The sequence below is a fragment of the Trichomycterus rosablanca genome, unplaced genomic scaffold (assembly GCF_030014385.1).
Source record: "Trichomycterus rosablanca isolate fTriRos1 unplaced genomic scaffold, fTriRos1.hap1 scaffold_152, whole genome shotgun sequence".
In the NCBI taxonomy this organism is placed as follows: Eukaryota; Metazoa; Chordata; class Actinopteri; order Siluriformes; family Trichomycteridae; genus Trichomycterus; species Trichomycterus rosablanca.
The window spans coordinates 34,768-48,373 of NW_026946980.1; the positions used below are offsets into that span (position 1 = coordinate 34,768).

Consider the following 13,606-nt stretch of genomic DNA (forward strand, 5'->3'; position numbering starts at 1 on the left):
TATCCCCAAATTTTTGTGAGCAGTGTATTATTCACTTATTTGTTATTATTTTTGTTATATTTTTGATTATTTGTTGTCGTGTTTGTTGATATTTAAATCATTTCTTTTTTGAAAACTGTTTACATGTTAAAGTATAAAAACATAAACCACCGTCTATAAATGAATGAATTGCTTTGGTCCTCCACTTGAGACTTTTATGTAAACAGACACAACAACAAATAATTAAAAAGACAGTAATAATAAATAAATCAATCAATAATAACAATAATGTCACAAATCTATACCACATCTACAAGATGTAACTTATTTCTAGCACCACTAGATGGGGATGATGTCTGGACATAATTTTGAACTTCATTTTTAAAGTCACTAAAATGCTAAAAATCCTAATTTGGTTTTTCGTTTACATTTTAAAAGCAGGAAAACAAAGTTATTCGTAAATTTTTTTAAAGTTATATTGACAAAATAATTTCCTTTTGTACAGCCAGGATGGATAAGTGTTTTACTCAGAATGAAAGTATCAGCTGGCCTTTTTCTTCACGTATTGCTTTGATGATGAAGAAAGAAAGAAAATGTTCGGCTCCTTTGGCAGGAGGTTGAAGTAAAGATGTGTGAGGAAAAGCTTCCAGCACCTGGTATTCCCAGGCGGTCTCCCATCCAAGTACTAACCAGGCCCGACCCTGCTTAGCTTACGAGATCAGGCGTTCTCAGTGTGGTGTGTCCGTAAGCGAGAGACGCTGCAAGCAGTTTCCCTTTTAAAGACGTCCATCATTCAGCCTTTCACTTCAGTATGTTTAGATTATTTGTTGTCGTGTTTTTTGTTATTTTAGACATCACTTCTTTTCCTGTAAAATTGTTTATAGGTTAAAGCGTAACAGCATAAACACCACCGTCTATAAATGAATGAATTGCTTTGGTCCTTCACTTGATACTTTTGTTTAAGTAAACAGCGCCTTAATGCTACAGCTACAGGCTATGTTAAGAGCACATGCAGGTAGACAGACCACTGAAATTTTGGCCTTGTGTTTTCTTGAGAGCATGGTTCAAAAAAATATTACAATGTCGCCCTCTTGTGGCACTTTTTGAGAATTGCTAAAAAGATAGTTAGATAGATAGATAGATAGATAGATAGATAGATAATAGATAGATAGATAGATAGATAGATAGATAGATAGATAGATAGATAGATAGATAGATAGATAGATAGATAGATAGATAGATAGATAATAGACAGGTAGGTAGGTAGATAGATAGATAGATAGATAGATAGATAGATAGATAGATAGATAGATAGATAGATAGATAGATAGATAGATAATAGATAGATAGATAGATAGATAGATAGATAGATAGATAGATAGATAGATAATAGATAGATAGATAGATAGATAGATAGATAGATAGATAGATAGATAGATAGATAGATAGATAGATAGATAGATACTTTATTGATTCCAAAGGAAATTAGTACAGTGGCCCAGAAGGGTCAACGCAATAAAATAAGCCACAACATAAAGAAAAAAGTCACAACGCAAATAAAAAAAAAGTCACAACGCAAATAAAAAAAGTCACAACACAAATAAAAAAAGTCACAACGCAAATAAAAAAAGTCACAACACAAATAAAAAAAGTCACAACGCAAATAAAAAAAGTCACGACACAAGTAAATTAAGCCACAATGCAAATAAAAAAAGTCACAACGCAAATAAAAAAAGTCACGACACAAATAAATTAAGCCACAATGCAAATAATAGAAGTCTCAACGCAAATAAAAATAAGCCACAACAGAAGTTAAGACACAACGGAAGCTAAGTCACAATGAAAATTAAGCCACAACGGAAGCTAGCAGCAGTCAAGTTTGAAAAGTAAGTGATAACTTTGTTGCTATGTGATTACTGATGATTCTGTGATTAATGTCGTTAAATGTTGTTACAAATGATCAACGTTGTTCACTGTGTTTATATCGACATAGTTATGTAGACTGTCATCGAACGTTATTATTATTGTGAAGCTAGCTACGTCGTAACCGACATCACTTCGGTAACGTTAGTAAAACAGATAATCGATTATGTTAAGTCAACAGAGGTGTTGAACAACATGCTGTACAATTCATGTTAAGTGGCTATTGTCTGTTAACTAGACCTCTGTTAAAATGTCCAACCACAGTGGGTACCTGCCTAATAATGCTTTATTTGTTGTCCTACAGAGCAATGTATTGTCCATTTTGTGGATTCAGCCTGTATTCTCAAACAACGTTCTGCAGTTCATGTGGCAAGGACATCCAATTCTTGTGCCATGCTGATAAGCGTGGCATGAGTGAAGGTAACGTTTCAAAGATTACTTGTGTTTTTAAATTAGACTGAGACTGTACTGCACTGCATAAATATAGTTTGGAATACTGGATGTCTGAACAGACATGTACTCTCTTGATGATATTTGATTAGACTCTGAAGCACTGGAAACAGTGTGGTGGAGTCATTCCACAATTTCCGGATTTTAAAAGGAAATGAAAAAAGCACCACTAAAAGACACCACTGTGAAGGTAAATTTTATTTGCTGATGTAGGCTAACTGCAAAAAAAAAAAAAAAGTGATATGATATTGTTACATGTCTGAGAGACACGTACTGAAAAAGGGCAGAAAGACAGAAAGAGAGAACAACCAAACACAAATACATGAAAACAGAAAAAAACACAAGTGGATGCTGATTGGTTGCAGCATTTTCTCCAATAAAAAACAAAGAAAACCTCGTGAACTTTCTTTACTCATGGAACCAGGCAGTGTTGCCAACTTAGTGACTTTGTCGCTATATTTAGCGACTTTTCAGACCCCTCTAGCGACTTTTTTAAAAAAAAGCGACTAGCGACAAATCTAGCGACTTTTTCTGGTGTTTTTGGAGACTTTTGGAGACTCGAACGTGAAAACACATATTGTTCTGCAGTTACTGTCCTCAGTGAGCAGCGGGTCCTGCCGTGATCCCCTCCCCCGTCCCAAAGCACTCACGGGCGGTCAGTCTCACAGTCAGGGTTGCCAGATTGGGTGGTTTTCAACCAAAATGGGCGGATTTTGTTGGAAATTGGCAGGGAAAAACACACTTTGGCAGGTGGACAAATTTTGGGCTGGTTTGTATCATTTGGCAGTTTAAAATGTAAATAAAAAAACTATTGCATGTGGAATATAAATAGGCCTACTTTTTTCCTCCACATCAAACCCTTTCCCTGTCCAAAAGACACCTTTGCCACGCCCATCAATACAGTGATTCATATGTTAGACAAGTGATTTGAGTTGAATATGAAGGTAAGCAAGTCTCGTAAATATTACCTCTCATATGTACGAGAGGTTAAACTTTCCTTGCTTTCAAGTTTATTTTTATTTACATGCAAAGGTTTGTGTGTCCTATCATAAATAATGCATTTTACAAACTTGGTAGGCTACTTCAAAGACATGCAAGCAAAAGTAATTTGTCCTTTATAATGTATAATTACTGATCTGTAAATTTTAAGATATTAATTTGTAGGTCATGATGGTTTAACTGATTTATTATTTGTGAAATGCTAAACATCATCTGCTTATCCTGTGTTTTGGGGTTTTTTTCATGCATTTTGGCTGAAAATTACTGTCGCAATCTGGCAACCCTGCCCAGAGTAGCTCAGTGTTTTCTTAAAAAACAAAAACAAACCACGAATCAACAGAAGAAAGTTCATTTGTAGTTCTAAACATATTTAGGGTGTTTTTACCCACTTTTGGTCTCTCCCACGATGTTATTCCTCTTCTACAGCGTCAATTACACGCAAATGGACCATATGCAAATTAGGCGATGACGTCATTTAGCGACTTCTAGCGACTTTTAGGACAGCCAATAGCTACTTTACTTACTGAGGAGTTGGCAACACTGGAACCAAGTTAATTCCACAATGTCAACAAGGAGAAAGAGGAGAGCCGATATATGGACACATTTCTCATTTGATGTCGTGAAAAACAAGACGATGTGTAAACCATGTGGGGCGACGATCTCGGGTAAAAACACAGCTGCTTTTACGGTACCCAGTTTTATAAAGAATGTAATATGCAATTTGTTATGAACAATGCATATATTTTTCAGGCAGAGCAAGCCTACTGCTCATTAATATTTTGTTATTGTTATGCTCAATAAGCAGGTCAGGTAAATAAAGATTTAAATAAAGTTAAATCTGGTTTTGTGTGTATTGCACATTCAAACATTAATAATATTCCATAACTGGTTAAAAATTTTTCATTTTGTGTAAGTGTATATAATGACTTAAATAATTTAAGGGAACTGATAAAAAAGCATTTACATTTTACACCCTTTATATTTATTTTAGGGCGGCACGGTGGATAAGTGGGTGGCGCTGTCGCCTCACAGCAAGAAGGTCCTGGGTTCGAACCCCAGGTGGGGCGGTCCGGGTCCTTTCTGTGTGAAGTTTGCATGTTCTCCTCGTGTCTGCGTCGGTTTCCTCCCACAGTCCAAAGACGTGCAAGTGAGGTGAATTGAAGATACTAAAATTGTCCATGACTGTGTTTGATATAACCTTGTGAACTGATGAATCTTGTGTAATGAGTAACTACTGTTCCTGTCATGAATGTAACCAATGTGTAAAAACATGACGTTAAAATCCTAACAAACAAACAAACAGATATGTATTTTAGTCGACTGAATCGACTGTAGAGTTAGTCGACTAAAACTAGACTAAAATTAAGACAATTCAGATGACTAAATTACGACTAAAACTAAATGACATTTTAGTCAAAAGACTGTGACTAAAACTAAATCAAAATTTGCTGTCAAAATTAGCACTGAAGTAAATACAGCTACAACGTTATGTTTTGAGCACATGCAGGAAGACAGACCACTGTAATTTTGGCCTTGTGTTTATTTATGGACACGTTTTTTTGTAACCGTGGTAAAAAAAAAATGTTGCCCTTTTGATACACTTTCGGAGAATTGTTATAAAAACTAATATGATGTGGTAATATGAGGTTTTGTGAACATGGAAAAGATCCTTGTAATTTCGCCCTCTGGTGGCAGTTTTGGAAAACTCTAAAAAAAAATTAACATGATATGGTAAAATAAGTTCTTACGACCAAGATGGTGAAACAAAGTTTTGTACTGTCGCCCTCTTGTGGCACTTTTGGAGATTTGCAAAAAAGTAATATGATGTTGTAATATGAGGTCTTCTGATCATGGTAAACAAAAATATTTGTAATATCTTCCTGTTGTGGCACTTTTGAAGAATTGCGAAAAAAAATAATGATATGATATTGTTACGAGCCTGTTCTCCACTGCAAACAATTAAAGACACGGTGGAGTTACTGGGGGCGGTACAAGACCGCCACAAATAAAAAAAACAGAAAAGAAAGTCAAAACAAAGATAGAGTGTATTCTTTGAAAGCTCTGGTTAAGTAAATACAGCTAGGCTATGTTAAGAGCACATGCAGGTAGACAGATCTACGGTGGCCGAGAAGTGCAAAACAAATTAACATTTCAGAAAACAAAATTACAAAAAAACCAAAAACAAATTTACAACGAAAACAAAACAAATTTACAAGTGTTTGGGTACCCAGTGTATGTAAATTAGTTTTGGCATATGTAAAAGTGTTTCAGCACTTGTAAATTTGTTTTCGGCATATGTAATTTTGTTTTCTAAAATGTAAATTTGTTTTGCACCTCTCGGCCGCACATTTCTGACGGAAAAGGTAGGTACAATAAACCGGAAGTGCGTGTTGCTTACCTGCTGTCAATCAAACTGTTTCTCAGCGGTAAAGTGAACGGAGTTTGTGATGGTAACAGCAGCAGGAGAATGTGCGGGACTGATTCTAAGCTTCGGTGCTTTAATCTCACTCACTATATAAGAGACAATCAAACCAGGGTTACCAACCATCCCGTAAAATACAGAATCGGTGTTTATTTGGAGACTAAAAGCTGCATTCAGTATTGAACTGATACAGGACGCGCTTTGTTCTGTATTTTTATCAATGGGAGACGGGTGGTGTGTATGAAACAGAAGGAAACTGCTGCTACTGTGGGAATTAGAAAGCGTTTGGTTATTATATTAAGTAGTATTCACTTTTATTCTTAGTAACGGTGTGTGTGCGCTGGTTATAGCAGCATAACCTGTTTAATACACCGCTGTATGAGTAGCACAGTGGGTAGAGTGCGTTGTTGTTTTGCCTAAAATATGGTTCTGATTTATAATTATAAAGAATGAAAATAATAAATGTTAAACACCATAAATAAAACTTTTGTTCTCATGACTGTGCCCTTCAACGCACTCTACCCACTGTGCTACTCATACAGCGGTGTATTATCCAGGTTATGCTGCTATAACCAGCGCGCACACACCGTTACTAAGAATAAAAGTGAATACTACTTAATATAATAACCAAACGCTTTCTAATTCCCACAGTAGCAGCAGTTTGCTTCTGTTTCATACACACCACCCGTCTCCCATTGATAAAAATACAGAACAAAGCGTCCTGTATCAGTTACAATACTGAACGCAGCGTTTAGTCTCCAGATAAAGAAGGATTCTGTATTTTACAGGACGGTGGGTAACTCTGGTTTGATTGTCTCTTATATAGTGAGTGAGGTAAAACACAGCACCAAAGCTTTAAATCAGTCCCACACATTCTCCTGCTGGTTTAATACAAGCTCCGATACACTGAGTCCAGTGTTACAAAAGTGAAACAAGCTTTAAAGCCTCGGTATCAAATGTTCCGTCCCTAATAAACAATGTTTTGTCCATTTTGTGTTAATTATTTTCATTATTTCGCTTTTGTTTTTCTTGTGGGAACTCCTTAGATGTTTAGAAGAGCGGACGGTAGATAGAGATGCACACGCCACGTCTAACCGTCTCAAACAATCTAATAACTTTCCACAAGAAAAACAATAGCGGGTCAACTGGATAAAATGATTTCCACAAACTAGACAAAACATCGTTTATCATCACCATCACAAACTCCGTTCACTTTACCGCTGAGAAACAGTTTGATTGACCGCAGGTAAGCAACACGCACTTCCGGTTTATTGTCCCTACCTTTTCCGTCAGAAATGTGCAGCCGAGAAGTGCAAAACTAATTTACATTTTAGAAAACAAAATTACATATGCCGAAAACAAATTTACAAACACTGGGTACCCAAGCACTTGTAAATTTGTTTTTGCTTTCGTTGAAAATGTTGTTTTTGTTTTTTTGTAATTTTGTTTTCTGAAATGTTCATTTGTTTTGCACTTCTCGGCCACCATAGTACATAGGATCTCATTCCAGTTGCAACATAAGTCCTACTTGCAATATACTGTAGTAATACATGTCATCCCATTTGCAATACAGAATTACAATTCTGGGGTGGCAGAGCCGGACGGGTTGCGGGCCCCTGCCGGCCTCGGGCCGGGGACCTTGGGTACCGAAAGCAGAGGCGATCTGAGGTCGTCCGGGTCAACCCGTCCCCCCAAAATACGGGGGCCCCACGCACAGCGTCCGGCGAAAGGCACGTAATAGATTGCTATCGGGACATTAAGGCACTAATTAGAGGAAGTATTACTGTTATAATGTTATTTACATATATGTACATGTTTAAATGTTTTTTATTTATGGAATGATGAGTTTTTCTTCTTTAAAACAGATGATTTGATGATTAGTAAAAATACTTCAGGGAGAAGAGAGAACTCTTTAGGGATCGGTAAAAGACTGAGATCATATCCTCTTTATAATTAAATTAAAATAATTTTAAAAGAAAAAATAGAGGTTGATGTTTATTTAAAAACATTTAAATTAATAAGTTCTACACTGTTCAAGCTCCAAACTTAAAAGTTAATCCTGCGCTTGTAATTAATATAGAGTATCTAGATTTATACTGTTTTATTTTGTTTATATTAAAATAGCGCTTGTGTTTCCTAACATAAATCCCTGCTTGTTCCCGAAGTCTGTTACTAGGAAACCTGTGCTACTGGTGTCAGAACTAAGCGCGTTTGTGTTTGTATGATTTGTGTAAATCCTATTTATTTAAAGTATCCTCCAGACCACCCAAGAAAGATGGAGGGCCCTGCTGAGTAATTTTAAGGGAGTTTTTCCTGCCACAGTCGCCCTCGGCTTGCTCAACAGCGGTTTTTGTATCTGTTGGTCCTGGATTTTGTAAAGTTGCTTTGAGACAATGTCTATTGTAAAAAGCACTATATATATAAAGTTGACTTGACTTGACTCTGTAATTACATTGTCAGGCTACATACAGACAACATGGGCGGTGTCTGAGGGCCGGGGGAGGCCGAGGCACTGCCATGGATTGGCGTCCTGTCGGGAGTGTGGTTGTGTATTATGCCCAGTGATTATGAGAAAACCAGACCCAACGTGACCCTGATCAGAATACAACAAAATATGAATACTAAATAATAAAAATAAACAAAAATTAATAACTTAATTAATTTCATTTATTTTTTATATTTTACCAGCACTTTATTATGGTCGGGGTCATGGTGGCACCTGACCGACTGATAGCTCTTGTGCAAATTTACTGCAGAATCACCATTACTAAATCAATAAAGACTAATAATATTAATAATAATAATAATAATAATAATAATAACAAAAATAACAATAATAATAATAACAATAACAATAATAATTAAAAATTATAAACATACAATAATAATAACAATACTAATAATTTTTATTAATAATAATATTAATAATAATAATAATAATAATAATAACACACACAAACAAATATACTGTTTATTCCAGTATGAATACTAGTTTAAAACGGATTTTCTTCCTGTACAAAAGCAGACATGGTGTCATGTGACTGAAATAGTCAATCAGAAAATTTCCCCGTCTTGGCCAATCAGAAAATTAGTTTGCCAGGTCAGCCATTAAATAAAATTTTAGCTGCAGTACCGGTGTCCGAGCTATAGGGGAGCACTATTTCTGAGTTTACTATCTTACTGAGGACATTTGCTGAAACTTCTACACGTGACTCATTAGGGTCATAGGAGCCTATTCTAGAATTTTCATTGTGCGGACCAGGCAAAATGTCCTCACAACGAAGAATGACCTCACAATGCTGGTGTTCTGTCAGGGGTTGGTCCTCACAAATATATAAAGACAAGAACACACACACACACACTCACTCACACACACACACACACACACACACACACACACACACACACACACACTCACACACACACACACACACACACACACACACTCAAACACTCACTTACACACACTCACTCACACTCACTCACAAACACTCACTCACACACACACACTCACTCACACACACACTCACTCACACACACACACACGCTTCTCATAAAACTTGAAACTGTATCTGTCGGAATTTGGACCCATTCTGTCAAAAAGGCTTTTGTATGGCTTCAAACTGATGTTGATTTCAGGAGGGCCTTGATCGATATTACGGAAAACCTGAATTCCTCAGCTGTGCAGTGGGGCTTCGGTCAGGCCACAGGAGTTTCTTGAAGTTGAGCTTTTCTTTATGTGTTTGTGGATTTTGCTTTAGAAGTCGCTTATGACACTTGTTAACACTTGTTTGCTATCGTTGCGGCTGAAACACATGAATTTCCAAATGAGAAAAAGCATCATTGTGAATACGGTTGTTTTTTTGGCCATTAGTACTATTACCAGTATTATGGTTAACATTAAATATTCTTCTTATTATCATCATCATTATTCTAAATTGTTATGTTTATTATTTATTTTTAGTTTTTTTCTTACATTTGTTCTTTCAGCTACATGACAGTTAAGCACCCTGGACTCGACCTAGTCCTGCTTGGTAGCTGTGTTTTACATCGCACTAAACAGCCTATTTTTCTAGTAGAAAAGGAAGCTCACATCCGCTTATAAATACATGTGGAAAACACCAAGGTCTGGTTTGCTCTTTTCAGCCTGTGTCTACAAGAAGATCGGGTTTCCTCGGCATATTTTTACGTGTAATAAGATGTGAAATGTGCGCTGCGTCGCTTTACGCATCAGGAGCGGTGTGCTGTTTTAGCAGAACACAAGGAAACAGAGCATCGTTAGGTTCCCTTTGCGGGCTTTTACATGAACGAGAGAGCTTATGTTCGGCCGACGTGCACTTTATTACCTCGCATTTTATATCAGGACTTGTATTTTAATCACTATTTGCCATGAGAAAACACAAGTGCGCATGTGTCACGGAAGCACACAGACGCTGCGCTGGCCGAGTTGAGCCTACACAGTTCTCATGTGTGCTATAAAGCCCCGCCCCCTCTCGTAAGAGGGAGGAGTCTCTGTACAACAGAGCACAGCGCTTCACTCGCTCTTTCTTAGCGCCGTTTTAGCTCCAACAACGATGGTAGAAGAAGCTCCAGCACCGGCCAGCTCGGCCCCCGCCAAGGCTCCTAAAAAGAAGACCGCGGCCAAACCCAAGAAAGCGGGTCCCAGCGTCGGCGAGCTGATCGTCAAAGCTGTTTCCGCTTCCAAGGAGAGGAGCGGCGTGTCCCTGGCCGCCCTGAAGAAAGCTCTGTCTGCAGGTGGATACGACGTGGAGAAGAACAACTCCCGCGTCAAACTCGCCGTCAAAAGCCTGGTGACCAAGGGCACCCTGGTGCAGACCAAGGGCACCGGCGCCTCAGGCTCTTTCAAGCTCAACAAGAAGCAGACCGAGGAGAAGAAACCCGCGGCCAAAAAAGCCGCCGCTCCTAAAGTGAAAAAGGCCGCAAAGAAACCCGCCGCTGCAAAGAAGCCCAAGAAGGTAACAGCCAAGAAGCCCGAAGCCGCTAAGAAGTCCCCCAAGAAGGTCAAGAAACCCGCTGCTGCCGCTAAGAAAGCCACCAAGAGCCCCAAGAAGGCTAAGAAGCCGGCGACCCCCAAGAAGGCAGCCAAGAGTCCTAAAAAAGCCAAGGCAGCCAAACCCAAGACCGCTAAGCCCAAAGCGGCCAAGGCCAAAAAAGCTGCCCCCAAGAAGAAGTAAACATGTTTATGTTTTATTATTTTTGTTTCCTTAAAACGGCTCTTTTAAGAGCCACCTATTTCCTCCCATAAAGAGTCGCGTTTCCTAAACACATACATACATATAAGCATGCATGCAAACATACAACTATTCATACATCCATTCATACATATTTTATGGAGAGTGTAATAAGCAAGGAGTTAAAAACACTAAGTATGACTGGTCCTGTTTTATGTGTAATAATGATTTTGTCACACATCCCCATAAAACTGTCCGTATAAATGTGTATATGTATGTGCACTCACGTATATGAGCTCCTTACATAATGTAATTGTTAGTGTAAATGTTATTGTGACATAATATAATGTAATTGTTGCTTAAGAGAAGCTTTTCTGTATCATACATTACACGGGCGGGAGAACGGAGGAGAAGAGAGGGGGGGGGGCAGTATGTGTTTCCCTTGGGACATGACGGCGCTTTTAGGATTGGCTCAGCTGTACCTTCGCTCTTAGCCAATAGGAGAGAGGCCAGTTTGCCTATATCATACCGTTTCGAGCTCTCTCTGAGTTTATTCCAGTTTTGTTCGACGAACACATCTGATCATCAAAATGAGTGGACGCGGAAAGACCGGTGGTAAGACTAGGGCTAAGGCTAAGGCTAAGACTCGCTCATCCCGTGCCGGCCTTCAGTTCCCCGTGGGCCGTGTTCACAGACTGCTACGTAAGGGTAATTACGCCCACCGTGTGGGAGCTGGAGCTCCTGTCTACTTGGCTGCCGTGCTGGAGTATCTGACTGCTGAGATCCTCGAGTTGGCTGGTAACGCCGCCAGAGATAACAAGAAGTCTCGTATCATTCCTCGTCATCTGCAGTTGGCCGTGCGTAACGACGAGGAGTTGAACAGACTGCTTGGAGGTGTAACCATCGCTCAGGGCGGTGTGCTGCCTAACATCCAGGCTGTTCTGTTACCCAAGAAGACCGAGAAAGCAGCCAAGGTCAAGTAAAGTCGCTCTCGTGTTCTAACCAAAAGGCTCTTTTAAGAGCCACCCATTTCCACAGAAAAAGTGCAATTTCCCCAGATAATGTGTAAACGAAACAGATATAATATCGTTTCATAGGCTCACACGGCATAAAACTCACATGATTTATGACATGGTAAAATTAACAAATCAATATGTACGATTTATATTTTCCCTTTCTATTTATCTTTACATATATATATATATCACTTGCAGTAGCAAAACCAACAATTTAGACGATTAAAAGTGGTGCAACAAACGTGTTTGTGTAGAACACATGGAACAAAAATTACAATAATACTAATAATAACAATAATAATAAGCAAAATGATCGAAATATTCAATAATATATTTTTTTAAAAGGTATATACTTTAAGTGCGATTGTAGGCTGTGTTTTAAAAGCACAAAGAGACAAAGGAAAGTATTATAAATCCCGCCAACAGCATGGAGGAAATACTTTGTTTCTGAAACGAGGCAGCGGCAGAACGCCGACCAGTAAGTGACATTTGACGTAAGCACGATCGTCCAATGAGAAAAGAGCTTCATCAAGACGCCCAATGAGCGCGGAGCGGCTCTGGTACTTAAATAGAGCGTGTTGGGCGTGCTGACATATTCTGTCCTACAGTTGGTGAAGTGCAGAGTTCCAGACGCGATGGCAAGAACCAAGCAGACCGCTCGTAAATCCACCGGTGGTAAGGCGCCGAGGAAGCAGCTCGCCACTAAGGCTGCCCGCAAGAGCGCCCCGGCTACTGGCGGTGTGAAGAAACCTCACCGTTACAGGCCAGGTACCGTGGCTCTGCGTGAAATCCGCCGTTATCAGAAGTCCACCGAGCTGCTCATCCGCAAGCTGCCCTTCCAGCGCCTGGTTAGAGAGATCGCTCAGGACTTTAAGACCGATCTGCGCTTCCAGAGTTCTGCCGTCATGGCTCTGCAGGAGGCCAGTGAGGCTTACCTGGTCGGTCTGTTCGAGGACACTAACCTGTGCGCCATCCATGCCAAGAGGGTGACCATCATGCCTAAGGACATCCAGCTGGCCCGCCGTATTCGCGGAGAGCGTGCTTAAACGAACCCACTCCATCCAGTTATCCACAAAGGCTCTTTTAAGAGCCACTTACATGCTTCCACTGAAATGGGCATTTTTCATAACTTTTTTTTATTTATTTATTGTTCCATTGTGTGTGCATGTCCCGAGTTATAATTTAGTTATATTTATCAGTTATAAATATTAGGAAAAACTGGTTGTTTTTGTGTGTGTAGAGATGTACTTTACATGTTCTTACAACAATTATAAACACGGTTACATAAGTACAGCTGATTAAAGATTGGCAGGTGGTGTCTTATAACACATGATTAATAATGTTTATAGTGGTGTATGTTTATGGGGCTCTATAAAGCATTGAGTTAGTAAGAGTAATATAGTAGTTGTGAGTAGTAGAGTAACAAAAAAAACATGACGGTAAGTAAGAGGGAGCCGTAAATTGCAGCAGTGGTTAAAATATTACACTACTAATGCAAAAAAAAGAAGATTAATAATCAGTAATTATGTAACTAGTAGTAGTAACTGTAATTATAATGTTATGGAGAACCAATAGACGGTTAGTGGAGCGTTTCTTCCATCTCGTGACCAAAATGTGAAAACACG

General features: G+C 38.9%; 1 protein-coding gene and 2 pseudogenes across 1 annotated transcript; 2 read left to right on the forward strand and 1 right to left on the reverse strand.

The window, feature by feature from the left end:
- Positions 1–620: 620 nt before the first annotated feature.
- On the reverse strand, positions 621–729 carry LOC134305867 (5S ribosomal RNA; annotated as a pseudogene).
- A 2,037-nt stretch (positions 730–2,766) lies between these two features.
- On the forward strand, positions 2,767–13,052 carry LOC134305864 (histone H3-like; annotated as a pseudogene).
- Positions 10,372–10,968, forward strand: LOC134305863 (histone H1-like; the record flags this gene model as incomplete). The annotated part of the gene is made up of 1 exon (XM_062990209.1): positions 10,372–10,968. A coding segment is annotated over one exon (597 nt), but the record flags the coding sequence as incomplete, so codon positions are not given.
- Positions 13,053–13,606: the final 554 nt, after the last annotated feature.